Source organism: Mobula hypostoma, chromosome 2, assembly GCF_963921235.1.
Source record: "Mobula hypostoma chromosome 2, sMobHyp1.1, whole genome shotgun sequence".
Taxonomy (NCBI): Eukaryota; Metazoa; Chordata; class Chondrichthyes; order Myliobatiformes; family Myliobatidae; genus Mobula; species Mobula hypostoma.
This window is the reverse complement of record NC_086098.1, coordinates 164,301,334-164,327,567: the sequence shown is the minus strand read 5'-3', so window position 1 is coordinate 164,327,567 and position 26,234 is coordinate 164,301,334. Positions and strand designations below refer to the sequence as shown.

Below are 26,234 nucleotides of genomic sequence, written 5' to 3'. Positions count from 1 at the left end.
AGAAGGGTGACCTGCAGACTAGTGGACAGAATGAGAACGGTGACCTGCAGGCTAACAGACAGAATGAGAACGGTGAACGGCAATCTCGTGGATGGAATGAGAAGGGAGACCTGCAGGGTAACAGGCGGAATGAGAAGGGTGACCTGCAGGCTAACAGACAGAATGAGAAGGGTGACCTGCAGGTTAACAGACGGAATGAGAGGGATGACCTGCAGGCTAACAGACGGAATGAGAAGGGTGACCTGCAGGTGAACAGACGGAATAAGAAGGGTGACCTGCAGGCCAACAGACGGAGTGAGAACGGTGACCTGCAGGCTAACAGACGGAATGAGAAGGGTGACCTGCAGGCTAACAGACGGAATGAGAAGGGTGACCTGCAGGCTAACAGACAGAATGAGAACGGTGACCTACAGGCTAACAGACAGAATGAGAAGGGTGACCTGCAGGCGAGCAGATTGAATGAGAATGGAGACCTGCAGGCTAAGAGATGGAATGAGAATGGTGACCTACAGGCTAATGGATGGAATGAGAACTGTGACCTGCAGGCTAGTGGATGGAATGAGAAGGGTGACCTGCAGGCTAGTGGACGGAATGAGAACAGTGACCTGCAATCTCGTGGATGGAATGAGAAGGGAGACCTGCAGGCCAGTGGGCAGACTGAGAACAGTGACCTGCAGGCTAACAGACAGAATGAGAAGGGTGACCTGCAGGCTAACAGACGGAATGAGAAGGGTGACCTGCAGGCTAACAGACAGAATGAGAACAGTGACCTACAGGCTAACGGACAGAATGAGCAGGGTGACCTACAGGCTAACAGACGGAATGAGAAGGGTGACCTACAGGCTAACAGGCGGAATGAGAAGGGTGACCTGCAGGCTAACAGATGGAGTGAGAACGATGACCTGAAGGCTAGTGGATGGAATGAGAACGGTGACCTACAGGCTAGTGGACAGAATGAGAACGGTGACCTGCAGGTTAACAGACGGAATGAGAATGGTGACCTGCAGGTTAACAGACGGAATGAAAAGGGTGACCTGCAGGCTAACAGACGGAATGAGAGGGGTGACCTGAAGGCTAACAGACAGAATGAGAAGGGTGACCTGAAGGCTAACAGACAGAATGAGAAGGGTGACCTGCAGGCTAACAGACGTAATGAGAAGGGTGACCTCAGGCTAACAGACAGAATGAGAAGGGTGACCTTCAGGCTAACAGACGGAATGAGAAGGGTGAGCTGCAGGCTAACAGACGGAATGAGAAGGGTGACCTGCAGGCTAACAGACGGAATGAGAAGGGTAACCTGCAGGCTAACAGACGGAATGAGAAGGGTAACCTGCAGGCTAACAGATGGAATGAGAAGGGTGAGCTGCAGGCTAACAGACGGAATGAGAACGGTGACCTACAGGCTAACAGATGGAATGAGAAGGGTGAGCTGCAGGCTAACAGACGGAATGAGAAGGGTGACCTGCAGGCTAGCAGATTGAAAGAGAATGGAGACCTGCAGGCTAAGAGACGGAATGAGAACGGTGACCTGCAGGCTAGTGGATGGAATGAGAAGGGTGACCTGCAGGCTAGTGGACGGAATGAGAACGGTGACCTGCAGGCTAGTGGACGGAATGAGAACGGTGACCTGCAGGCCAGTGGACGGAATGAGAACGGTGACCTGCAGGCTAGTGGACGGAATGAGAAGGGTGACCTGCAGGCTAGTGTACGTAATGAGAAGGGTGACCTGCAGGCTATCAGACGGAATGAGAGGTGTGACCAGCAGGCTAACAGACGGAACGAGAAGGGTGACCTGCAGGCTAACAGACGAAATGAGAAGGGTGATCTGCAGGCTAACAGACGGAACGAGAAGGGTGACCTGCAGGCTAACAGACGAAATGAGAAGGGTGATCTGCAGGCTAACAGACGTAATGAGAAGGGTGACCTGCAGGCTAACAGACGTAATGAGAAGGGTGACCTGCAGGCTAACAGACGGAATGAGAAGGGTGACCTGAAGGCTAACGGAAGGAATGCGAATAGGGATCTCCAGGCTAACAGACGGAATGAGAACGGTAACCTGCAGGCTAACAGACGGAATGAGAAGGGTGACCTGCAGGTCAACAGACGGAATGAGAACGGTAACCTGCAGGCTAACAGACGGAATGACAAGGGTGACCTGCAGGCCAACAGACGGAATGAGAACGGTAACCTGCAGGCTAACAGACGGAATGAGAACGGTAACCTGCAGGCTAACAGACAGAATGAGAACGGTAACCTGCAAGCTAACAGATGGAATGAGAAGAGTGACCTGCAGGCTAACAGACGGAATGAGAAGGGTGAGCTGCAGGCTAACAGACGGAATGAGAAGGGTGACCTGCAGGCCAACAGACGGAATGAGAACGGTAACCTGCAGGCTAACAGACGGAATGAGAAGGGTGACCTGCAGGCCAACAGACGGAATGAGAACCGTAACCTGAAGGCTAACAGACGGAATGAGAACGGTAACCTGCAGGCTAACAGACAGAATGAGAACGGTAACCTGCAGGCTAACAGATGGAATGAGAAGAGTGACCTGCAGGCTAACAGACGGAATGAGAAGGGTGAGCTGCAGGCTAACAGACGGAATGAGAAGGGTGACCTGCAGGCTAACAGACGGAATGAGAAGGGTGACCTGCAGGCTAACAGACAGAATGAGAACGGTGACCTACAGGCTAACAGACAGAAGGAGAAGGCTGACCTGCAGGCTAGCAGATTGAATCAGAATGGAGACCTGCAGGCTAAGAGATGGAATGAGAACGGTGACCTACAGGCTAGTGGATGGAATGAGAACTGTGACCTGCAGGCTAGTGGATGGAATGAGAAGGGTGACCTGCAGGCTAGTGGACGGAATGAGAACGGTGACCTGCAATCTCGTGGATGGAATGAGAAGGGAGACCTGCAGGCTAACAGACAGAATGAGAAGGGTGACCTGCAGGCTAACAGGCGGAATGAGAAGGGTGACCTGCAGGCTAACAGACGGAGTAAGAACGATGACCTGAAGGCTAGTGGATGGAATGAGAACGGTGACCTACAGGCTAGTGGACAGAATGAGAACGGTGACCTGCAGGCTAACAGACGGAATGAGAAGGGTGAGCTGCAGGCTAACAGACGGAATGAGAAGGGTGAGCTGCAGGCTAACAGACGGAATGAGAAGGGTGACCTGCAGGCTAACAGACGGAATGAGAAGGGTGACCTGCAGGCTGGTGGATGGAATGAGAAGGGTGACCTGCAGGCTAGTGGACGGAATGAGAACGGTGACCTGCAGGCTAGTGGACGGAATGAGAAGGGTGACCTGCAGGCTAACAGACGGAATGAGAAGGGTGACCTGCAGGCTAGTGGACGGAATGAGAAGGGTGACCTGCAGGCTAACAGACGGAATGAGAGGTGTGACCAGCAGGCTAACAGACAGAATGAGAAGGGTGAGCTGCAGGCTAACAGACGGAATGAGAAGGGTGACCTGCAGGCTAACAGACGGAATGAGAAGGGTGACCTGCAGGCTAACAGACAGAATGAGAACGATGTCCTCCAGGCTAACGGACGGAATGAGAAGGGTGACCTGCAGGCTAGCGGATTGAATGAGAACGGAGACTTGCAGGTTAACAGACGGAATGAGAACGGTGACCTACAGGCTAACGGATGGAATGCGAATGGTGACCTGCAGGCCAGTGGACGGAATGAGAAGGGTGACCTACAGGCTAACAGGCGGAGTGAGAAGGGTGACCTACAGGCTAACAGGCGGAGTGAGAAGGGTGACCTGCAGGCTGGTGGACAGAATGAGAACGGTGACCTGCAGGCTAACAGACGGAATGAGAACGGTGTCCTGCAGGCTAACAGACAGAATGAGAAGGGTGACCTGCAGGCTATTGGACAGAATGAGAACGGTAACCTGCAGGCTAACAGACGGAATGAGAACGGTGTCCTGCAGGCTAACAGACAGAATGAGAAGGGTGACCTGCAGGCTAACAGACAGAATGAGAACGGTAACCTGCAGGCTAACAGACGGTATTAGAATGGTGACCTGCAGGCTAACAGACAGAATGAGAAGGGTGACCTGCAGGCTATTGGACAGAATGAGAACGGTAACCTGCAGGCTAACAGACGGAATGAGAACGGTGTCCTGCAGGCTAACAGACGGAATGAGAAGGGTGACCTGCAGGCTATTAGACATAATGAGAATGGTAACCTGCAGGCTAACAGACGGAATTAGAATGGTGACCTGCAGGCTAACAGACAGAATGAGAACGGTGACCTGCAGGCTAACAGACGGAATGAGAAGGGTGACCTGCAGGCTAACAGACAGAATGAGAAGGGTGACCTGCAGCCTATTGGACAGAATGAGAACGGTGTCCTGCAGGCTAACAGACGGAATGAGAACGGTGTCCTGCAGGCTAACAGACGGAATGAGAAGGGTGACCTGCAGGCTAACAGACGGAATTAGAATGGTGACCTGCAGGCTAACAGACGGAATGAGATGGGTGACCTGCAGGCTAACAGACAGGATGAGAACGGAGACCTGCAGGCTAACAGACGGAATGAAAACAGTGACCTGCAGGCTAACAGACGTAATGAGAACGGTGACCTGCAGGCTAACAGACCGAATGAGATGGGTGACCTGCAGGCTAACAGACGGAATGAAAACGGTGACCTGCAGGCTAACAGACGTAATGAGAACGGTGACCTGCAGGCTAACAGGCAGAATGAAAACGGTGACCTGCAGGCTAACAGACCGAATGAGAACGGTGACCTGCAGGCTAACAGACGGAATGAGAAGGGTGACCTGCAGGCTAACAGGCGGAATTAGAAGGGTGACCTGCAGGCTAACAGGCGGAATTAGAAGGGTGACCTGCAGGCTAACAGACGGAATGAGAAGGGTGACCTGCAGGCTAACAGGCGGAATTAGAAGGGTGACCTGCAGGCTAACAGGCGGAATTAGAAGGGTGACCTGCAGGCTAACAGGCAGAATGAGAACGGTGCCCTGCAGGCTAACAGACGGAATGAGCACCTTCCCTCTCGCCACCCACTTTTTGCACTACTTACCTAATTTGATTTTTTAATATATTTCTTACTGTAATTTACAGTTTGTTATTATGTATTGCACTTGCTGTTGCCACAACAAATTTCATTTCATATACCAGTGATATTAAACCTGATTTCACTCCTCTGACCCTCCTCGTCCCCATCTGAAAGTCTGGCAGCAGTAGCAGTGTCATCAGCAGATTTGAGCCGTACTGACCTGATAGGTGATTTTTATTTTAGTGATTCTATGTCTGTGCACTGGATAGTTGCTGCAAAAACAACAAATTTCAACTTGTTGGTCTGGGCTGATAAACCTGACTCTGCTGTGGTAACGTGGTCCTTCCTGATCGCAGGACCATCACCATCGTGCTGAGTCTGGCATGCTGCCACTCCAGTCACCAGCCAGGCTTCTAGAACATTCCCTCTCCCGCATGACCAAGCACAGCCTGTCTGTTTATAGCACTGGGGAGGGGAATGGAGTGTCCCGGGAGCGTGGAGGGTCTCCTTGTGAGGACTGAGATTTCACATACACATCCCTCATGACACACACACAACACACACCTCATCTCCTATACACACCCCCACATTCACCAAAGAGAAAAAACACACTCACACCCCCACACACACTCACACCTCACTCTCCTCCTCCCCCACCCCACTGTGTCACTCCGCACAGCAGCAGCCTCTGACAATCTGAAGACAGAAATAACCCCTGGGACGGTGGGCCAGATTCCCAGGGGCCCGGTGATGGCAGATTCCTGAGCGGATAAAAATAACCCATGCTGGAGCCGCCCCATGTAAGGATCGAGGGTGAACCTTCACCACAGTCTTGTGGATAAAAATACCCCTGCAACCTGTCACAGAGTCAAACCGTCAGACAGCATGAATCTGCCCAACCCATCCCTGCCGGCTCAGAGGGCTTCGAACCAGCCCCACCTCGCCGTGTTTGACCCACGTTCCTCTCCTTTCCGATGCACGTACCCATCTGCACACCTTTTAAATGTTGTTTATAACACCATAAGACGCAGCAGCAGAATTAGGCTCTGCCATTCCATCATGGCTGATCTATTATCCCTCTCAATCCCATTCTCCTGCCTTCTCTCCGTAGCCTTTGATAGCCTGATTAACCAAGAATCTATCAACCTCTGCTGCAAATATACCCAATGACGGTCTCCACAGCCGTTTGTGGCAATGTATTCCACAGGTTCACCATCCTCTGGCCAAAGAAATTGCTCCTCATCTCTGTTCTAAATGGCTGTCCCTCTGTTCTGAGGCTGTGCCCTCGGGTTCTACACACCCCACTATCGGAATCATCCTCTCCACATCCACTTTATCGAGGCCTTTCAATAGGTTTCAATGTACCTGCCTCAACCACTTCCTCTGGCAACTCAGTCCATCGCCACACCATCAGGCAACACACTCCTGGAGAGAGGCCATTCAGCCCTTCCCTCCTGCTGCTCTCCCTTCACGTCCCTGATCCCTTTTCTTCAACAATCACGCTCCAGTGACTGCCGGCTCCCTCTTCAGCTGCTTAAATCAATATTAACCTTGGGACTTCATGTTGCAGTTTCCCAAAACACTGGTTGGACTACACTTGGCGTATTGTGTACGATTCTGGCCACCTCACTGTGGGATATGGCTACACTGGGGAGGGGGCGGAGGAGATCCACGTTGCCTGGATTGGAAGTGTTTGGTTATCGGGAGAGATTGGATAGGTTGGGATTGCTGTACCTGCAGAGGGGTGACCTGAGAGAGGTTCACAAAATTGGAAAAGGCATCGAAAAGGTAAACAGTTCGACTCTTCGCTGTGGAAGAGAGGGCGTGGTTTAAAGTGAGAGGAAAGAGTTTAAAGGGGTAGAGGTTTTAACAAACAGTCCTTCCAAGAGAGACAACGCTTCACCTGCAGATCTGTTGGGATTGTCTGTTGTATGCGTTACTACCTGGCGTAGATTGGGGGACTGCATCATCAGGCATCCCATCCACCAAAAGCAGAATTTCCTGGTGGACAACCATTTTAATTCCAAATCCCACTCCCATCCGACATGTTGGTCCATAGCCTCTTCTTTTGCCACGATGAGGCCACTCTCAGGGTGGAGGAGCAACACCTCATATTCCATCGAAGGACCCTCCAACCTGATGGCATGAACATCAATTTCTGCTTCCAGTTCCTTTCCATTCCTCTTCCTCCTCCTGTTCCTCACTCAGGCCTCTTACATCTTCTCCTCAGCTGCCCCTCCTCCTTCCCCTTCTCCTATGGTCCACTCTCCCCCCCCATTAGATTCCTTCTTCTCCTGCCCTTTACCTCCACCTATCACTGTATAGCGAGTCCTCCACCCACCTTCTTATTCCAGCATCTTCCCCCTTCCTTTCCCGTCCTGATGAAAGGTCTTGGCTTGAAACATCGACCGCTTATTCCTCCCCTTAGATTCTCCCTGATCCACTGAGTTCCTCCAGCATTCTGCGTACGTTACTGAGTTATTTTAATTTACACTATTTACTTATTTTATTATTTATAGTAATTTTATAATGGCAACAAATTTGACATCATATAAAACAGTGATTCCAATTATGGCCTTTGGAAGTCAACACACACAGACATGCATGCACAGGCACACATGTGTACACACACATGCATGCACCAGCCAACCATCTCACTTTGCCGTGAAACTTGATCATTTGTTGGGACAGAGGGGCAGTAAATTAGTGCTGTTCCAGTGACCCGAGTTCAATTCCCTCCTCTGGGTGGAGTTTACATGTTTTCCCTGGGGCTCTGGTTTCCTCCACATCGCACTGACACCCGGGTTATATAACTGGCCACTGTAAATTGCCCCCAGTGTAAGAAGGGGCCAGGTGTGGGAGAGGAAGCGTTGCAGGAGTGTAGGGGGATGGGAGTGATGGGAATGCTCTACTGGGAGCTGGCAGAGACCCGATGGGCTGAGTGGTTCCTGTGTGGTGCTTAGTCAGTCACACGACTTCAACCCCCCAATTCACTGTCCCCCATGACCCAACCATCATTCCACCAATTCCTGTCACTAAGAACCCCCCTTCACACTGGGACCACTAGTTTACCAGACTCGGGGGTGACCCTCCCATCTCCAGGAGACAGGGGCTGGGGTCTTCAACACCTCACCACCCTCCCCAACGACCAGGAGATGCTTCCGCCTCTCTCATCATCTGATCCCTGGGTCACTGGGACCCCAACCCGCTGGATCCTGGCCGTCAGGTCAGCACAACCATTCAGCCCACTCCTACACTATCGGCACACCCTCTGCACTGACTGGGTCAGCAGAGCAGACCCGTCTGCCCCCAGGCACCTGCCCGCCTTCAGCACCTTTTGCCCGAGCTCTGCATCTTGTGGACTTAGCAGGACTGTCTGCCCCATCCTCACACCGTCTGGGTCAATAGAGCTGTATCACTAACCGTCTGCCTCATGTCCACCCTGACCTTGGCAGACGGTGGGGTGAATTTGGGAGCTGCCCTCCAGGGACAGGCAGGACACCCTCTCACTGCGGACAGGGCAGGTGCCATTGCCTGGTAACAGGTAGTTATACTCACGTTGGGTGAGGCCTCCAGCATGTTGTCACCATGCCAACCGGAGACGGGGACAAAGGGGACGGTAGCTGGGTTGTAACCGATCTTCTTGATGTAGGCACTGACTTCCTTCACGATCTCATCATAGCGCTTCTCGCTGTAGGGGGGCTCGGTGGAGTCCATCTTGTTGATGCCCACAATGAGCTGCTTCACGCCCAGCGTGTAGGCCAGGAGAGCGTGCTCCCTCGTCTGCCCGTTCTTGGAGATGCCCGCCTCAAACTCACCCACACCCGCTGCCACGATCAGCACTGCGCAGTCCGCCTGTGAAGAGGGAAAAGGGATTCAACAGTGGGAAGCACAGTCTCTGACCTCCACGCACTCCAATGCCTTGCCCTAACCCCTCTGAACCCTCACTCCAACCCCCACATCCCCCACTTCTCCTCACTAACTTATGATCTCTGACCTCCACACCCCTTCACCCCTCTCCTCTGACTTCCACCTATGCTCTGTTACCCTTCCAACAACCTCCTTTCTAACCTTCATCCCATGACTCCACACCCTCAAACTCTTCCCTTTCTGACACCCTCTGACCTCTGTGCTGACCCTCCACCTCTGACACACCGACTCACCAATCCTACACCCTCTGATCTCCTCTGCCTTCACACTCCAACCCCCACACCATAACCCCAACTGACCCCCAACCTCTAACCCCACAACTTAACCCCTCCATCCTAGGCTCGCAATCTGCCTGTCCACCTCCCTCACTTCACTCCCCCTATTCCCTTTCGTGTGATCTATGCTTTCACCCCCTCCTTCTGGAGTTTCTGAATGACCGAGTGAGATGTTTCCGCAGGTTGGGGATCTCTGGGTCTCTGCAACCCGGAGCCTCTCAATCAGAATCAGGGGTCAGAGCGGCTTGTGAACCATTGGGATTCTCTAACCAGGGAGGTGTTGGAGAGACTGGGAGACGTTGTGTATTCAGGGAATCGAGGGACAGAGCAGAGGTGGAAGATCCACACTGCTCCACACCTCACAGCCATTACCATCCCAGAACTTCACTTCAGTACCCACTCGTTCTGTCCAAACACAGACTGACACACCGAGGGACCTCTGCATCCTCCAGAACTGTGTCAACATGGGTAGAATAACACACACACGAACTGCAGAGGAATTCAGCAGGTCAGGCAACATCTATGGTGAGGGGTCTACAGCCCGTGTTTTGGGCCAAGACCCTTCATTAGGTCCTGAGCCTGAAACGTTGACAGTCTATTCCCCTCCATAGATGCTGCCTGACCTCTGACCTGCTCCAGCACTTCGTCTGTCTGTGTATACATGTGCACGTTGCTCTGGATTTCCAGCATCCGTAGAACTGCTTGTGTAAGACAGGTATTGGTCAGGCTGGGTCAACACTGCAGTAAGGGAGCTGTCACCAGAACAATCTCATACTTTACCACCTCTGGGCGTTCACTGCCAGATTTTGAAGCTGGATTTAGTTAGCCTGGGAGTGGAACGTCAGTGTCAGTGTCACCTCATCAATTGTAAGGAATGAGGCTCACTAACAACAGGACATCCCTGAGTCAGGAGGTGGGAAGGGTCAGCTGAAGTTCACTCTGGTTCCACAGGAGGACGCGGTCTTGTTCCATCACCGCACTGACGTGTGTGTATAATCCACAGACAGGCCCCAGCCCTCAGCTGTCCATCATCCCCGAACCCCTCCACATCCACCCCCTCCACCACTTCCTGCCCCGTCACCAGCGACCGTGCCTTCAGCTCCCTCTGGAATTCCCACACTCAACCTCTCCAGGTTCTACAGAATTTACGGAAAACTCTGCTTTAGAACAGAGAACACTACAACACAGTGCAATACAGTGCCTGTGGCTCATGGTGTTATACTATCTTTAACAAGATCAATCAACCCATTCCTTCCTCCAGTTTTCTATCTAATGTGCCTATCTAAGAGTCTCTTAAATATCCCTAATGTGTCTGCCTCTACCACCACCCCTGGCAGGGCATTCCACACACTCTGATACCCACCTATATTTTCCTCCAATCCAATTATGTCCTTGTATTAGACAATTCCCACCCCCTCACAGGCTGTCCACTCGATCTATGCCTCTTATCATCTTGTACACCTCTATCAAGTCACCTTTCATCCTCCTTCGCTCCAGAGAGAAAAGCCCTAGCTCACTCGACCTTTTCTCATAAGACACACTCTCTAACCCAGGCAGCATCCTGGTAAATCTCCTCCGCATCCTCTCTAAAGCTTTCACATCCTTTCTTAATGAGGCAACCAGAACTAAACACAAAATTCCAAGTTTGGTCTAACCAGGGTTCTTGTGCCTCTTGAACTTAGTCCCCTGACGAATGAAGGCCAACACACCATACATCTTCTTAAACACCCTAGCAACCTGCATGGAAACTTTGTGGGTTTTCTGGACATGGAGCCCAAAATCCCTCTGTTGCTCCACTCTGTTGAATGGACCAGGAAGGCATTTGATCAGAACAATGCAGAACAAAAGGATTGAACTGTCAATTCTACACACCAGTTTACCCACTAAATAAAATACATCAGCTTCATTGCTCATTTCTGGGGCAGAGACAGACAGCATTTGACATAGATTCATCATCTCCCCAACGTAGAGAGAATCAATCTTCAAGTGAAGAATACATTGTATGTATCAACCTATGGAACTCCCTCTCATCCAATCCCCTCCTTTGGCAGGCTTTGTTGGATCACATTCCCTCAACATGCCCTGGGAATTGTTTGGGAGGGAGCAGGAGAGGTTAGATCATGAAGTACCTCGCCTGGAAATTCCACTGACCTGTGAGGTCCCAGTGATCATGTTCTTGATGAAATCTCTGTGCCCTGGAGCATCGATGATGGTGATGTAGTACTTTGGTGTTTCAAACTTCCACAGAGAGATGTCGATGGTGATCCCTCTCTCTCGCTCTGCCTTCAGTTTGTCCAGGACCCAGGCGTACTTGAAGGAACCTTTACCCATCTGAAAGGGAGCAGACAGCAATCGTTCACATTATGATCACTCTTCCCCAGCTGAGCCTCGGTTTTGACCTGCTCCCTCTCTGCAGATGCTGCCCGACTTGCTGGGTTCCATATTAACCATGGACGGCCAGTCAGACCTATAGCTCTACGAGACAATACAGTTTTGTATTTTCCATTGCCTCGGTGAAACTGCCAGCATAGTCAAAGACCCTACCCATCCCAGAAATTCTCTCTCCTCCCCTCTCACATTGGGCAGTCTGAACGTTCGTACCACCAGGCTCAAGGACAGCTGCTACCCCAGTTATCAAGTTCCTGAACAAACCTCTTCTGTGATAAGATGGACTCTTGGCCTCACCATCTACCTCGTTACAATCTTGCACTTTATTGTTCACCTGCACTGCATCTTGTCTGTAGCTGCTACAGTTTGTTCTGCACTGTGAGCGTTTTACCTCGGTGCACTGTGTGCTGATTTGATCTGCATGAACACCGTATTTCCAGTGACATGAATAAACTAATACCAATACCAGTACCAGAATATACTCTATCAATCCTCTGGGCCCTCTTTTCCAAGTTGGTTGGATCAGTCTGTGAAAATTAAGGTCCTGGTAATTAACGCCACACCTTTAATATTAGCTCAGGTAGCAGATTGCTTTACAGACCAGCAGTCTCCGATTCTCACCATTGTCTGTAAGGAGTTTGTATGTTCTCCCCATGGCCATGTGGGTTTCCTCTGGGAGCTCTGGTTTCCTCCCACATTCCAAAGATTAGGGTTAGTAAGTTGTGGGCATGCTATGTTGGTGCCGTGAACATGGTGACACTTGCGGGCTGCCCCCAGACTGTGATTGTCATTGATGCAAATGATGCATTTCACTGTGTGTCTTGCTATCTATCTGACAATTAAAGCTAATCTTTACCTTTCAGCACTCTCTCTGTGTGGCCCAGGAGAATTTCAGCTCTCAAAGAGAGTTTGAGGCCATCCCTCGGAGTGCAAGTGACTAAACCCTGACCAGTACAGGGAGACAGAGAGTATGGAGTGCTGAGGGTTTCCAGACACAACAAAACTGATCATTCTGAGTAGATACCGCCATATCCAAAAGGAATGTCTTCTCAGCCTTCCCAGCAACCAGAGGCAACGTTGCCCTCAACAGTGGGCGCAGGGGTATAAATTCACCGTAAACCCCTCCAGAACATTGCTGAAGGATTTTACTAGGTCTGCAGGTCAGGAACTGGGGGTGGCCTGATAAACCATAGGTTCAGCAGAGAGATGAGCCCAGGAAAGAGTCACCATTGAAACCAAGGACAGCAGCAACCTGCATTTATATGGCTCTTTCTTAACGTGATAAGCTACCTTGGGAGATTTCTCAGAATCAAGCTTGGCTCTGAGCCAATGGAAGTGAAATGAGGGCAAGCAGCCAAACCTTCTGTCGACAGAGGAGATACTGAGAAGATTGAATGAGGAGTGAGAGATGGGAGCAGGCGGCTGGAAACTGAAGTGTGGTTGGTTGGCAGGTTACAGGGAGGTTTGGGGGGGGCAGGGGTTGAAAAGAAGGCTGAGAGTTTTAAAGTTGCCAGGATGTGAGAGGGCATGGGTCAGGGGTCAGTGGTAGGAGGCAGACCAGCCAGCACTTGGAGGGTGGAAGGCAAAGGGAAGGTGTTGGGGGCGGGGGGGTCAAATCACCACCAGTGGCCAATTCCAAACCATGGCACCCACCAGCTGCCCATCACTACCTAATCAATGTCAAGTTTGTCAGTGGCTCCCCAGCGGTGGGGGACCCCTCCTGAAGAGGCACTGACCACCATGCCCACCAGAGCAGCTTCTGCTCCCATTACAGTGTTCCCTGGCACTGCAATGCCACTCACTCAGGTTCCTGATCCTAGAGACTGACCCACCCTTCCCAGGATCCCAGTAAGCCCAGAGACTGACCCACCATTCCTGAGATCCCTGGAATCCCACAGACATCCACCATCCCCAGGATACCAGCAATCGCAAAGTCAATCCATCATTCCCAGGATCCCAATAATACCAGAGCTGATCCATTATTCCCAGGATCCCAGTAATCCCTGAGATCATTCCGGAAATCCTGGAGTGGTGGCAGTCCAAGTCATTCCAGAAGCCCACACCTCCTGCTGATGGGAAATAATCCTGGTCCGCTGTTGCGTGTAACCCCCCTCAGAAGCTTGACCTACTTTCACACGTATACTGAGCAGACAATGTTCTGCTGGGATTCTGTGAGAATTATTAACGTGCTGGGACCATAGCCACTGTGCTGGAACGGTTGTTACTGTGCTAGGATGCTGCTGGGATTAACGATACTCTGTTGGGATCCTGCTGGGATTATAGTTACTGTGCTGAGAATGTGGTTACCATGCTGGGACTACGGTTGTTGTGCTGGGATTTACATTACTGTGCTGGGATTGACGTCACTTGGCTGGAACCCGCCCAGAACTCTCGATTACCTCTGCCGCCTCCTTCTCAAACTTCTCGATGGTTCGCTTGTCGATGCCGCCGCATTTGTAGATGAGGTGGCCGGTGGTGGTGGACTTGCCAGAGTCGACGTGGCCGATCACCACGATGTTGATGTGGATCTTCTCCTTGCCCATGGTGGGAGGCTGCAGCAGTCTGTGGGCAGAAACGGGCGGGGTAGCGCCGGACACATCCAGAACCCCCAGTGCCCGGTCAAGGGGTCATTGCGAAATATTAACGCGTTCAAAAACAAACCGCCCCAACACCCCACCAGAACCATCTCAGACTCGTATCTTCCCGATATATCTCCGCCCGCACCCCTCCCCCTCTCTCTCTCCACCTGTCGCTATCACTATCTGTCTATCCCATTCTCCATTAACCTTACGATTCACTTTCCCATCTCCGATCCCTCCCCATTCATCTCCCCGTCTCATCCCGTCTCCCTCCCTCTCCCTCCCTTATCCTCCTCCTCTCCTACCGTCTCCCTCTCTCTCTCTTTAAGCCTCCACCACCTCTCTCCTCCCTGAGCCTCTTCTCCTCCCCCTTCACCCTTCATCCCTCAGTCCCTTCCACCTTCCTTCCTTCCTTCCTTCCTTCACTCCTTCCTCCTTCCTCCTTCCCTCCTTCTCGCTGAGCGCTCCGACCGGGACCGCACACAGCGGCTCACCTGGCGCTGGTGCCGGGGAGACGGCGCTGCCTCTCGCCGCTTTTTATCGCCGGGGTGGGGGCGGTGTCAGAGCGCCGGCGCTGCGCAACCGCGACCCGCCCTCCGCCTCTACAGCAATGCGGTAAAGCGGCTGGTGAGAGCGCCGGGACTGCGGAGAGGGCGGGACGGGAGCGGAGGGGGAGGGGAAAGAGGGGAGGGGGAAATGGTGGAGGGGGAAGAGGTGGAACGAGGATGAGGTGAAGGGGAGAGGGAGAGGGTAAAAGGGGAGGGGGAATTGGAAGAGGGAGACAGGTGGGGTGAAAAGGCAGAGGGAAGGGGTAATGGGGAGAGGGAGGGGTGAAGGGGAATGGGGAATGAGGACTGGGAGGGAATTGGGGAGAGGGAGCTGGTGAAGGGGAGAGGGGAATGGGGAGTGGGAAGGGATCAGGGAGAGGGAGGGGTGAAGGGGAATGGGGAATGAGGAGTGTGGGGGATCAGGGAGAGGGAGAGGGAGGGGTGAAGGGGAGAGGGAAATAAAGAGTGGGGGGGAGAAGGGGTGAGGGGAATGGGGAATGAGGAGTGGGGGGTGAAGGTGAAAGGGGAATGGGGAATAAGGAGTCTGAGGGGATTGGGGAGAGGGAGGGGTGAAGGGGAGAGCGGAATGGGGAATGAGTGGGAGGGGATCAGGGAGAGAGGGGGTGAAGGGAAGAGGGGATTGAAGGGTGGGAGGGGATTGGGGAGAGGGAGGGGTGAAGGGGAGAGGGGAATAAAGAGTGGGGGGAGAAGGGGAATGGGGAATGAGGAGTGGGAGGGGTGATGGGGAGAGGGGAATGGGGAATGAGGAGTGTGAGGGGATTGGGAAGAGGGAGGAGGTGAAGGGGAGAGGGGAATAAAGAGTGGGAGGGGGTGGAGATGGGAATGAGGAATGAGGGATGGGAATGAGGAATGAGGAGTGGGAGAGGATCAGGGAGAGAGGGGTGAAGGGGAGAGGGGATTGAAGAGTGGGAGGGGATTGGGGAGAGGGAGGGGGTGAAGGGGAGAGGGGAATGGGGAATGAGAAGTGGGAGGGGATTGGGGAGAGGAAGGGGTTAAGGGGAGAGGGGAATGATGAGTGGGAAGGGGTGAAGGGGAGAGGGGAATGATGAGTGGGAGGGGATTGGGGAAAGGGAGGGGTGAAGGGGAGAGGGGAATGAGTGGAAGGGGATCAGGGAGAGGGAGAGGGTGAAGGGGAATGGGGAATGAGGAGTGGGAGGGATTGGGGAGAGGGAGGGGCTGAAGGGGAGAGGGGAATGAGGAGTGTGTGGGGATTGGGAAGAGGGGAATGAAAAGTGGGAGGGGATCAGGGAGAGAAGGGGTGAAGGGGAGAGGGGATTGAAGAGTGGGAGGGGATTGGGGAGAGGGAGGGGGATGGGGAATGAGGAGTGGGGGGGTTAAGGGGAGAGGGGAATGGGAAATGAGGAGTGTGAGGGGATTGGGGAGAGGGAGGGGTGAAGGGGAGGGGGAATGAAGAGTGGGAGGGGGTGAAGGGGAGAGGGGAATGAGGAGGGAATTGAAGGGTGGGAGGGGATTGGGGAGAGGGAGGGGGTGAAGGGGAGAGGGGAATGGGGAATGAGGACTGAGAGGGGTGAAGGGGAGAGGGGAATGGGGAATGAGGAGTGGGAGGGGATCAGGGAGAGAGGGGGTGAAGGGGAGAGGGAATTGAAGGGTGGGAGGGGATTGGGGAGAGGGAGGGGGTGAAGGGGAGAGGGGAATGGGGAATGAGGAGTGGGAGGGGTGAAGGGGAGAGGGGAATGGGGAATGAGGAGTGGGAGGAGATTGGAAAGAGGGAGGGGTGAAGAGGACAGTGGAATGAAGAGTGGGGGGGTGAAGGGGAGAGGGGAATGAGTGGGAAGGAAACAGGGAGAGAGGGGTGAAGGGGAGATGGGATTGAAGAATGGGAGGGGATTGGGGAGAGGGAGGGGGTGAAGGGGAGAGGGGAATGGGGAATGAGAAGTGGGAGGGGATTGGGGAGAGGAAGGGGTTAAGGGGAGAGGGGAATGAAGAGTGGGAGGGGGTGAAGGGGAGAGGGGAATGAAGAGTGGGAGGGGATTGGGGAGAGGAAGGGGTTAAGGGAAGAGGGGAATGAAGAGTGGGAGGGGGTGAAGGGGAGAGGGGAATGAGGAGAGGGAGGGGATTGGGGAAAGGGAGGGGTGAAGGGGAGAGGGGAATGAGTGGAAGGGGATCAGGGAGGTGAAGGGGAATGGGGAATGAGGAGTGGGAGGGGATTGGGGAGAGGGAGGGGGTGAAGAGGAGAGGGGAATGGGGAATGAGGAGTGTGTGGGGATTGGGGAGAGGGAGGGGGTGAAGGGGAGAGGATAATAAAGAGTGGGAGGAGGTGGAGATGGGAATGGGGAATGAGGAGTGGGAGGGGATCAGGGAGACAGGGGGTGAAGGGGAGAGGGGATTGAAGAGTGGGAGGAGATTGAAGAGTGGGAGGGGATTGGGGAGAGGGGAATGACGAGTGGGAGGGGGTGAAGGGGAGAGGGGAATGAGGAGTGGGAGGGGATTGGGGAAAGGGAGGGGTGAAGGGGAGAGGGGAATGAGTGGAAGGGGATCAGGGAGAGGGAGGGGGTGAAGGGGAATGGGGAATGAGGAGTGGGAGGGGATTGGGGAGAGGGAAGGGGTGAAGGGGAGAGGGGAACGGGGAAAGGAGTGTGAGGTGATTGGGGGGAGGGAGGGGGTGAAGGGGAGAGGGGAATGAAGAGTGGGAGGGGATCAGGGAGAGAAGGAGTGAAGGGGAGAAGGGATTGAAGAGTGGGAGGGGATTGGGGAGGGGGATGGGGAATGAGGAGTCGGAGGGGTGAAGGGGAGATGGGAATGGGGAATGAGGAGTGTGAGGGGATGGGGAGAGGGAGGGGGTGAAGGGGAGAGAGGAATAAAGAGTGGGAGGGGGTGGAGATGGGAATGGGGAATGAGGTGTGGGAGGGGATCAGGGAGAGAGGGGGTGAAGGGGAGAGGGGATTGAAGAGTGGTATGGCATTGGAGAGAGGGAGGGGGTGAAGGGGAGGGGAATGGGGAATGAGGAGTGGGAGGGGATTGGGGAGAGGGAAGGGGTGAAGGGGAGAGGGGAATGAAGAGTGGGAGGGGATCAGGGAGAGAAGGGGTGAAAGGGAGAGGGGATTGGGGAGAGGGAGGGGGATGGGTAATGAGGAGTGGGAGGGGTGAACGGGAGAGGGGAATGAGTGTGAGGGGATTGGGGAGAGGGGAATAAAGAGTGGAAGAGGGTGAAGGGGAGAAGGAAATGGGAAATGAGTGGGAGGGGATCAGGGAGAGAGGGGGTGAAGGGGAGAGGGGATTGAAGGGTGGGAGGGGACTGGGGAGAGGGGAATGGGGAATGAGGAGTGGGAGAGGTGAAGGGAAGAGGGGAATGGGGAAAGAGGAGTGAGAGGGGATTGGGGAGAGGGAGAGGGTGAAGGGGAGAGGGGAATGAAGAGTGGGAGGGGGTGGAGACGGGAAGGGGGAATGAGGAGTGGGAGGGGATCAGGGAGAGATGGGTGAAGGGGAGAGGGGATTGAAGAGTGGGAGGGGATTGGGGAGTGGGGGGTGAAGGGGATGGGAATGGGGAATGAGGAGTGGGAGGGGTGAAGGGGAGAGGGGAATGGGGAATGAGGAGTGTGAGGGGATTGGGGAGAGGGAGGGGTGAAGGGGAGTGTGGAATAAAGAGTGGGAGGAGGTGAAGGGGTGAGGGGAATGGGGAATGAGGAGTGGGAGGGGTGAAGGGGAGAGGGGATTAATGAGTGGGAGGGGGTGGAGATGGGAATGGGGAATGAGGAGTGGGAGGGGATCAGGGAGAGGGGATTGAAGAGTGGGAGGGGATTGGGGAGAGGAAGGTATTAAGGGAAGAGAGGAATGAAGAGTGGGAGGGGGTGACGGGGAGAGGGGAATGAGTGGGAGGGGATTGGGGAAAGGGAGGGTTGAAGGGGAGAGGGGAATGAGTGGAAGGGGATCAGGGAGAGGGAGGGGGTGAAGGGGAATGGGGAATGAGGAGTGGGAGGGGATCAGGGAGAGAGGGGGTGAAGGGGAGAGGGGATTGAAGAGTGGGAGGGGATTGAGGAGAGGAAGAGGTTAAGGGGAGAGGGGAATGAAGAGTTGGAGGGGGTGAAGGGGAGAGGGGAATGAGGAGTGGGAGGGGATTGGGGAAAGGGAGGTGTGAAGGGGAGAGGGGAATGAGTGGAAGGGGATCAGGGAGAGGGAGGGTGTGAAGGGGAATGGGGAATGAGGAGTGTGCGGAGATTGGGGAGAGGGAAGGGGTGAAGGGGAGAGGGGAATGGGGAAAAGAGTGTGAGGGGATTGGGGAGAGGGAGGGGGTAAAGTGGAGAGGGGAATGCAGAGTGGGAGGGGATCAGGGAGAGAAGGGGTGAAGGGGAGAGGGGATTGAAGAGTGTGAGGGGATTGGGGAGAGGGAGGGGATGAAGGGGAGAAGGGAATGAAGAGTGGGAGAGGATCAGGGAGAGAAGGGGTGAAGGGGAGAGGGGATTGGGGAGATGGAGGGGGTGAAGGGGAGCGGGATGGGGAATGAGGAGTGGGAGGGGTTTGGGGAGAGGCAGGGAGTGAAGGGGAGAGGGGAATAAAGAGTGGGAGGGGATTGGGGAGAGGAAGGGGTTAAGGGAAGAGGGGAATGAAGAGTGGGAGGGGGTGAAGGGGAGAGGGGAATGAGTGGGAGGGGATTGGGGAAAGGGAGGGTTGAAGGGAGAGGGGAATGAGTGGAAGGGGATCAGGGAGAGGGAGGGGGTGAAGGGGAATGGGGAATGAGGAGTGGGAGGGGATTGGGGAGAAGGAAGGGGTGAAGGGGAGAAGGTAATGGGGAAAGGAGTGTGAGGGGATTGGGGAGAGGGAGGGGGTGAAGGTGAGAGGGGAATGAAGAGTGGGGGGGATCAGGGAGAGAAGGGGTGAAGGGGAGAGGGGATTGAAGAGTGGGAGGGGATTGAGGAGAGGGAGGGGGATGGGTAATGAGGAGTGGGAGGGGTGAAGGAGAGAGGGGAATGGGGAATGAGGAGTGTGAGGGGATTGGGGAGAGGGAGGAGGTGAAGGGGAGAGGGGAATAAAGAGTGGGAGGGGATTGAGAAGAGGGAGGGGGTGAAGGGGAGAGGGGAATGGGGAATGAGAAGTGGGAGGGGATTGGGGAGAGGAAGGGGTTAAGGGGAGAGGGGAATGATGAGTGGGAGGGGGTGAAGGGGAGAGGGGAATGAGGAGTGGGAGGGGATTGGGGAAAGGGAGGGGTGAAGGGGAGAGGGGAATGAGTGGAAGGGGATCAGGGAGAGGGAGAGGGTGAAGGGGAATGGGGAATGAGGAGTGGGAGGGATTGGGGAGAGGGAGGGGCTGAAGGGGAGAGGGGAATGGGGAATGAGTGTGTGGGGATTGGGGAGAGGGGAATGAAGAGTGTAAGGGGGTGAAGGTGAGAGGGGAATGTGAAATGAGTGGGAGGGGATCAGGGAGAGGGGGTGAAGGGGAGAGGGGATTGAAGGCTGGGAGGGGATTGTGGAGAGGGAGGGGGTAAAGGGGAGATGGGAATGGGGAATGAGTGTGAGGGGATTGGGGAGAGGGGAATGAGTGGGGGGGTGGAGAGGGGAAGGGGGAATGAGGAGTGGGAGGGGATCAGGGAGAGAGGGGTGAAGGGGAGAGGGGATTGAAGAGTGGGAGGGGATTGGGGAGAGGGAGGGGGTGAAGGGGATGGGAATGGGGAATGAGGAGTGGGAGGGGTGAAGGGGAGAGGGGAATGGGGAATGAGGAGTGTGAAGGGATTGGGGAGAGGAAGGGGTGAAGGGGAGTGGGGAATAAAGAGTGGGAGGGGGTGAAGGGGAGAGGGGAATGGGGAATGAGGAGTGGGAGGGGTGAAGGGGAGAGGGGATTAATGAGTGGGAGAGTGTGAAGGGGAGAGGGGAATGGGGAATGAGGAGTGGGCAGGGATCGGGGAGGGAGGGGTGAAGTGGAGAGGGGAATGGGGAATGAGTGTGAGGGGATTGGGGAGAGGGAGGGGGTGAAGGGGAGAGGGGAATGGGGAATGAGGAGTGTGAGGGGATTGGGAAGAGGGAGGGGTGAAGAAGAGAGGGGAATGAAGAGTGGGAGGGGGTGAAGGGGAGAGGGGAATGAAGAGTGGGAGGGGATTGGGGAGAGGAAGGGGTTAAGGGAAGAGGGGAATGCAGAGTGGGAGGGGGTGAAGGGGAGAGGGGAATGAGGAGTGGGAGGGGATTGGGGAAAGGGAGGGTTGAAGGGGAGAGGGGAATGAGTGGAAGGGGATCAGGGAGAGGGAGGGGGTGAGGGGGAATGGGGAATGAGGAGTGGGAGGGGATTGGGGAGAAGGAAGGGGTGAAGGGGAGAGGGTAATGGGGAAAGGAGTGTGAGGGGATTGGGGAGAGGGAGGGGGTGAAGGGGAGAGGGGAATGAAGAGTGGGGGGGATCAGGGAGAGAAGGGTTGAAGGGGAGAGGGGATTGAAGAGTGGGAGGGGATTGAGGAGAGGGAGGGGGATGGGTAATGAGGAGTGGGAGGGGTGAAGGAGAGAGGGGAATGGGGAATGAGGAGTGTGCGGGGATTAGGGAGAGGGAGGAGGTGAAGGGGAGAGGGGAATAAAGAGTGGGAGGGGGTGGAGATGGGAATGAGGAATGAGAAGTGGGAGATGATCAGGGAGAGAGGGGTGAAGGGGAGAGGGGATTGAAGAGTGGGAGGGGATTGGGAAGAGGGAGGGGGTGAAGGGGAGAGGGGAATGGGGAATGAGAAGTGGGAGGGGATTGGGGAGAGGAAGGGGTTAAGGGGAGAGGGGAATGATGAGTGGGAGGGGCTGAAGGGGAGAGGGGAATGATGAGTGGGAGGGGATTGGGGAAAGGGAGGGGTGAAGGGGAGAGGGGAATGAGTGGAAGGGGATCAGGGAGAGGGAGAGGGTGAAGGGGAATGGGGAATGAGGAGTGGGAGGGATTGGGGAGAGGGAGGGGCTGAAGGGGAGAGGGGAATGGGGAATGAGTGTGTGGGGATTGGGGAGAGGGGAATGAAGAGTGGGAGGGGTTCAGGGAGAGAAGGGGTGAAGGGGAGAGGGGATTGAAGAGTGGGAGCAGATTAGGGAGGGGGATGGGGAATGAGGAGTGGGGGGGTGAAGGGGAGAGGGGAATGGGGAATGAGGAGTGTGAGGGGATTGGGGAGAGGGAGGGGGTGAAGGGGAGAGGGGATTGAAGAGTGGGAGGGGATTGGGGAGAGGGAGGGGGTGAAGGGGAGGGGAATGGGGAATGAGGAGTGGGAGGGGTGAAGGGGAGAGGGGAATGGGGAATGAGGAGTGTGCGGGGATTGGGGAGAGGGGAATGAAGAGTGGGAGGGGGTGGAGATTGGAATGGGGAATGAGGAGTGTGAGGGGATCAGGGAGAGAGGGGGTGAAGGGGAGAGGGGATTGAAGAGTGGGAGGGGATTGGGGAGAGGGAGGGGGTGAAGGGGAGGGGAATGGGGAATGAGGAGTGGGAGGGTTGAAGGGAAGAGGGGAATGGGGAATGAGTGTGAGGGGATTGGGGGGAGGGGAATAAAGAGTGGAAGGGGGTGAAGGGGAGAGGGGAATGGGAAATGAGTGGGAGGGGATCAGGGAGAGAGGGGGTGAAGGGGAGAGGGGATTGAAGGGTGGGAGGGGACTGGGGAGAGGGAGGGGGTGAAGGGGAGAGGGGAATGGGGACTGAGCAGTGGGAGGGTTGAAGGGGAGAGGGGAATGGGGAATGAGGAGTGAGGGGATTGGGGAGAGGGAGAGAGTGAAGGGGAGAGGGGAATGAAGAGTGGTAGGGGGTGGAGAGGGGAAGGGGGAATGAAGGGGAATGAGGAGTGGGAGGGATCAGGGAGAGAGGGGGTGAAGGGGAGACGGGATTGAAGGGTGGGAGGGGACTGGGGAGAGGGAGGGGGTGAAGGGGAGAGGGGAATGGGGAATGAGGAGTGGGGGGGTGAAAGGGAGAGGGGAATGGGGAATGAGGAGTGTGAGGGGATTGGGGAGAGGGAGAGGGTGAATGAGAGTGTGAGGGGGTGGAGAGGGGAATGGGGAATGAGGTGTGGGAGGGGATCAGGGAGAGAGGGGGTGAAGGGGAGAGGGGATTGAAGAGTGGGAGGGGATTGGGGAGAGGGAGGGGGTGAAGGGGAGGGGAATGGGGAATGAGGACTGGGAGGGATGAAGGGGAGAAGGGAATGGGGAATGAGGAGTGTGAGGGAATTGGGGAGAGGGAGAGGGTGAAGGGCAGGGGAATGGGGAATGAGGAGTGGGAGGGGTGAAGGGGAGAGGGGAATGGGGAATGAGTGTGAGGGGATTGGGGAGAGGGGAATAAAGAGTGTAAGGGGGTGAAGGTGAGAGGGGAATGGGAAATGAGTGGGAGGGGATCAGGGAGAGGGGGTGAAGGGGAGAGGGGATTGAAGGGTGGGAGGGGATTGTGGAGAGGGAGGGGGTAAAGGGGAGATGATAATGGGGAATGAGGAATGGGAGGGGTGAAGGGGAGAGGGGAATGGGGAATGAGGAGTGTGAGGGGATTGGGGAGAGGGGAATGAGTGGGGGGTGGAGAGGGAAAGGGGGAATGAGGAGTGGGAGGGATCAGGGAGAGAGGGGTGAAGGGGAGAGGGGATTGAAGAGTGGGAGGGGATTGGGGAGAGGGAGGGGGTGAAGGGGATGGGAATGGGGAATGAGGAGTGGGAGGGGTGAAGGGGAGAGGGGAATGGGGAATGAGGAGTGTGAGGGGATTGGGGAGAGGGAGGGGTGAAGGGGAGTGGGGAATAAAGAGTGGGAGGAGGTGAAGGGGAGAGGGGAATGGGGAATGAGGAGTGGGAGGGGTGAAGGGGAGAGGGGATTAATGAGTGGGAGAGTGTGAAGGGGAGAGGGGAATGGGGAATGAGGAGTGGGCAGGGATCGGGGAGGGAGGGGTGAAGAGGAGAGGGGAATGGGGAATGAGTGTGAGGGGATTGGGGAGAGGGAGGGGGTGAAGGGGAGAGGGGAATGAAGAGTGGGAGGAGGTGGAGAGGGGAATGGGGAATGAGGAGTGGGAGAGGATCAGGGAGAGAGGGGGTGAAGGGGAGAGGGGATTGAAGAGTGGGAGGGGATTGGGGAGAGGGAGGGGTTGAAGGGGAGAGGGGAATGATGAGTGGGAGGGGGTGAAGGGGAGAGGGGAATGGGGACTGAGGAGTGGGAGGGGTGAAGGGGAGAGGGGATTAATGAGTGGGAGAGTGTGAAGGGGTGAGGGGAATGGGGAATGAGGAGTGGGCTGGGATCGGGGAGGGAGGGGTGAAGAGGAGAGGGGAATGGGGAATGAGTATGAGGGGATTGGGGAGAAGGAGGGGGTGAAGGGGAGAGGGGAATGAAGAGTGGGAGGAGGTGGAGAGGGGAATGGGGAGAGGGAGGGGCTGAAGGGGAGAGGGGAATGGGGAATGAGGAGTGTGTGGGGATTGGGGAGAGAGGGGAATGAAGAGTGGGAGGGGATCAGGGAGAGAAGGGGTGAAGGGGAGAGGGGATTGAGGAGAGGGAGGGGGTGAAGGGGAGGGGGATGGGGAATGAGGAGAGGGGAGGGGATTGGGGAGAGGAAGGGGTTAAGGGAAGAGGGGAATGAAGAGTGGGAGGGGTGAAGGGGAGAGGGGAATGAGGAGTGTGAGAGGATTGGGGAAAGGGAGGGTTGAAGGGGAGAGGGGAATGAGTGGAAGGGGATCAGGGAGAGGGAGGGGGTGAAGGGGAATGGGGAATGAGGAGTGGGAGGGGATTGGGAAGAAGGAAGGGGTGAAGGGGAGAGGGTAATGGGGAAAGGAGTGTGGGGGGATTGGGGAGAGGGAGGGGGTGAAGGTGAGAGGGGAATGAAGAGTGGGGGGATCAGGGAGAGAAGGGGTGAAGGGGAGAGGGGATTGAAGAGTGGGAGGGGATTGAGGAGAGGGAGGGGGATGGGTAATGAGGAGTGGGAGGGGTGAAGGGGAGAGGGGAATGGGGAATGAGGAGTGTGAGGGGATTGGGGAGAGGGAGGAGGTGAAGGGGAGAGGGGAATAAAGAGTGGGAGGGGGTGGAGATGGGAATGAGGAATGAGGAGTGGGAGAGGATCAGGGAGAGAGGGGGTGAAGGGGAGAGGGGATTGAAGAGTGGGAGGGGATTGGGGAGAGGGAGGGGGTGAAGGGGAGAGGGGAATGGGTAATGAGAAGTGGGAGGGGATTGGGGAGAGGAAGGGGTTAAGGGGAGAGGGGAATGATGAGTGGGAGGGGGTGAAGGGGAGAGGGGAATGATGAGTGGGAGGGGATTGGGGAAAGGGAGGGGTGAAGGGGAGAGGGGAATGAGTGGAAGGGGATCAGGGAGAGGGTGAAGGGGAATGGGGAATGAGGACTGGGAGGGATTGGGGAGAGGGGAATGGGGAATGAGGAGTGTGTGGCGATTGGGGAGAGGGGAATGAAGAGTGGGTGGGGATCAGGGAGAGAAGGGGTGAAGGGGAGAGGTTATTGAAGAGTGGGAGGGGATTGGGGAGAGAAGGGGGATGGGGAATGAGGAGTGGGGGGGTGAAGGGGAGAGGGGAATGGGGAATGAGGTGTGTGAGGGGATTGGGGAGAGGGAGGGGGTGAAGGGGAGAGGGGATTGAAGAGTGGGAGGGGAGAGGGAGGGGGTGAAGGGGAGGGGAATGGGGAATGAGGAGTGTGAAGGGATTGGGGAGAGGGAGGGGTGAAGGGGAGTGGGGAATAAAGAGTGGGAGGGGGTGAAGGGGAGAGGGGAATGGGGAATGAGGAGTGGGAGGGGATCAGGGAGAGAGGGGGTGAAGAGGAGAGGGGATTGAAGAGTGGGAGGGGATTGGGGAGAGGGAGGGGGTGAAGGGGAGGGGAATGGGGAATGAGGAGTGGGAGGGTTGAAGGGAAGAGGGGAATGGGGAATGAGTGTGAGGGGATTGGGGGGAGGGGAATAAAGAGTGGAAGGGGGTGTTGGGGAGAGGGGAATGGGGATTGAGGAGTGGGAGGGGATCAGGGAGAGAGGGGGTGAAGGGGAGAGGGGATTGTAGGGTGGGAGGGGACTGGGGAGAGGGAGGGGGTGAAGGGGAGAGGGGAATGGGGAATGAGGAGTGGGGGGTGATCGGGAGAGGGGAATGGGGAATGAGGAGTGTGAGGGGATTGGGGAGAGGGAGAGAGTGAAGGGGAGAGGGGAATGAAGAGTGGTAGGGGGTGGAGAGGGGAAGGGGGAATGAGGAGTGGGAGGGGATCAGGGAGAGAGGGGGTGAAGGGGAGAGGAGATTGAAGAGTGGGAGGGGATTGGGGAGAGGGAGGGGGTGAAGGGGGTGGGAATGGGGAATGAGGAGTGGGAGGGGTGAAGGGGAGAGGGGAATTGGGAATGAGGAGTGTGAGGGGATTGGGGAGAGGGGAATGAAGAGTGTGAGGGGGTGGAGAGGGGAATGGAGAATGAGGTGTGGGAGGGGATCAGGGAGAGAGGGGGTGAAGGAGAGAGGGGATTGAAGAGTGGGAGGGGATTGGGGAGAGGGAGGGGGTGAAGGGGAGGGGAATGGGGAATGAGGACTGGGAGGGATGAAGGGAAGAGGGGAATGGGGAATGAGGAGTGTGAGGGAAT

General features: G+C 55.6%; 1 protein-coding gene and 1 long non-coding RNA gene across 2 annotated transcripts in view; one reads left to right on the top strand and one right to left on the bottom strand.

The window, feature by feature from the left end:
- LOC134342637 (elongation factor 1-alpha 2) overlaps positions 1-14,828 on the bottom strand; it is an 82,698-nt gene extending 67,870 nt beyond the window's left edge. Inside the window, exons 1-4 of the mRNA XM_063040995.1 lie at positions 14,698-14,828; positions 14,024-14,186; positions 11,388-11,567; positions 8,590-8,886 (exon numbers count right to left, since the gene is read on the bottom strand). Of these exons, the coding sequence (XP_062897065.1) occupies positions 8,590-8,886; positions 11,388-11,567; positions 14,024-14,167 (621 nt within the window). The 5' untranslated portion in view covers positions 14,168-14,186; positions 14,698-14,828. The remainder of the gene's footprint in view (positions 1-8,589; positions 8,887-11,387; positions 11,568-14,023; positions 14,187-14,697) is intronic.
- Positions 14,719-26,234, top strand: part of LOC134342638 (uncharacterized) — a 35,786-nt gene continuing 24,270 nt past the window's right edge. The window contains exon 1 of the long non-coding RNA XR_010017063.1: positions 14,719-14,830. This is a non-coding gene — a long non-coding RNA (uncharacterized LOC134342638). The remainder of the gene's footprint in view (positions 14,831-26,234) is intronic.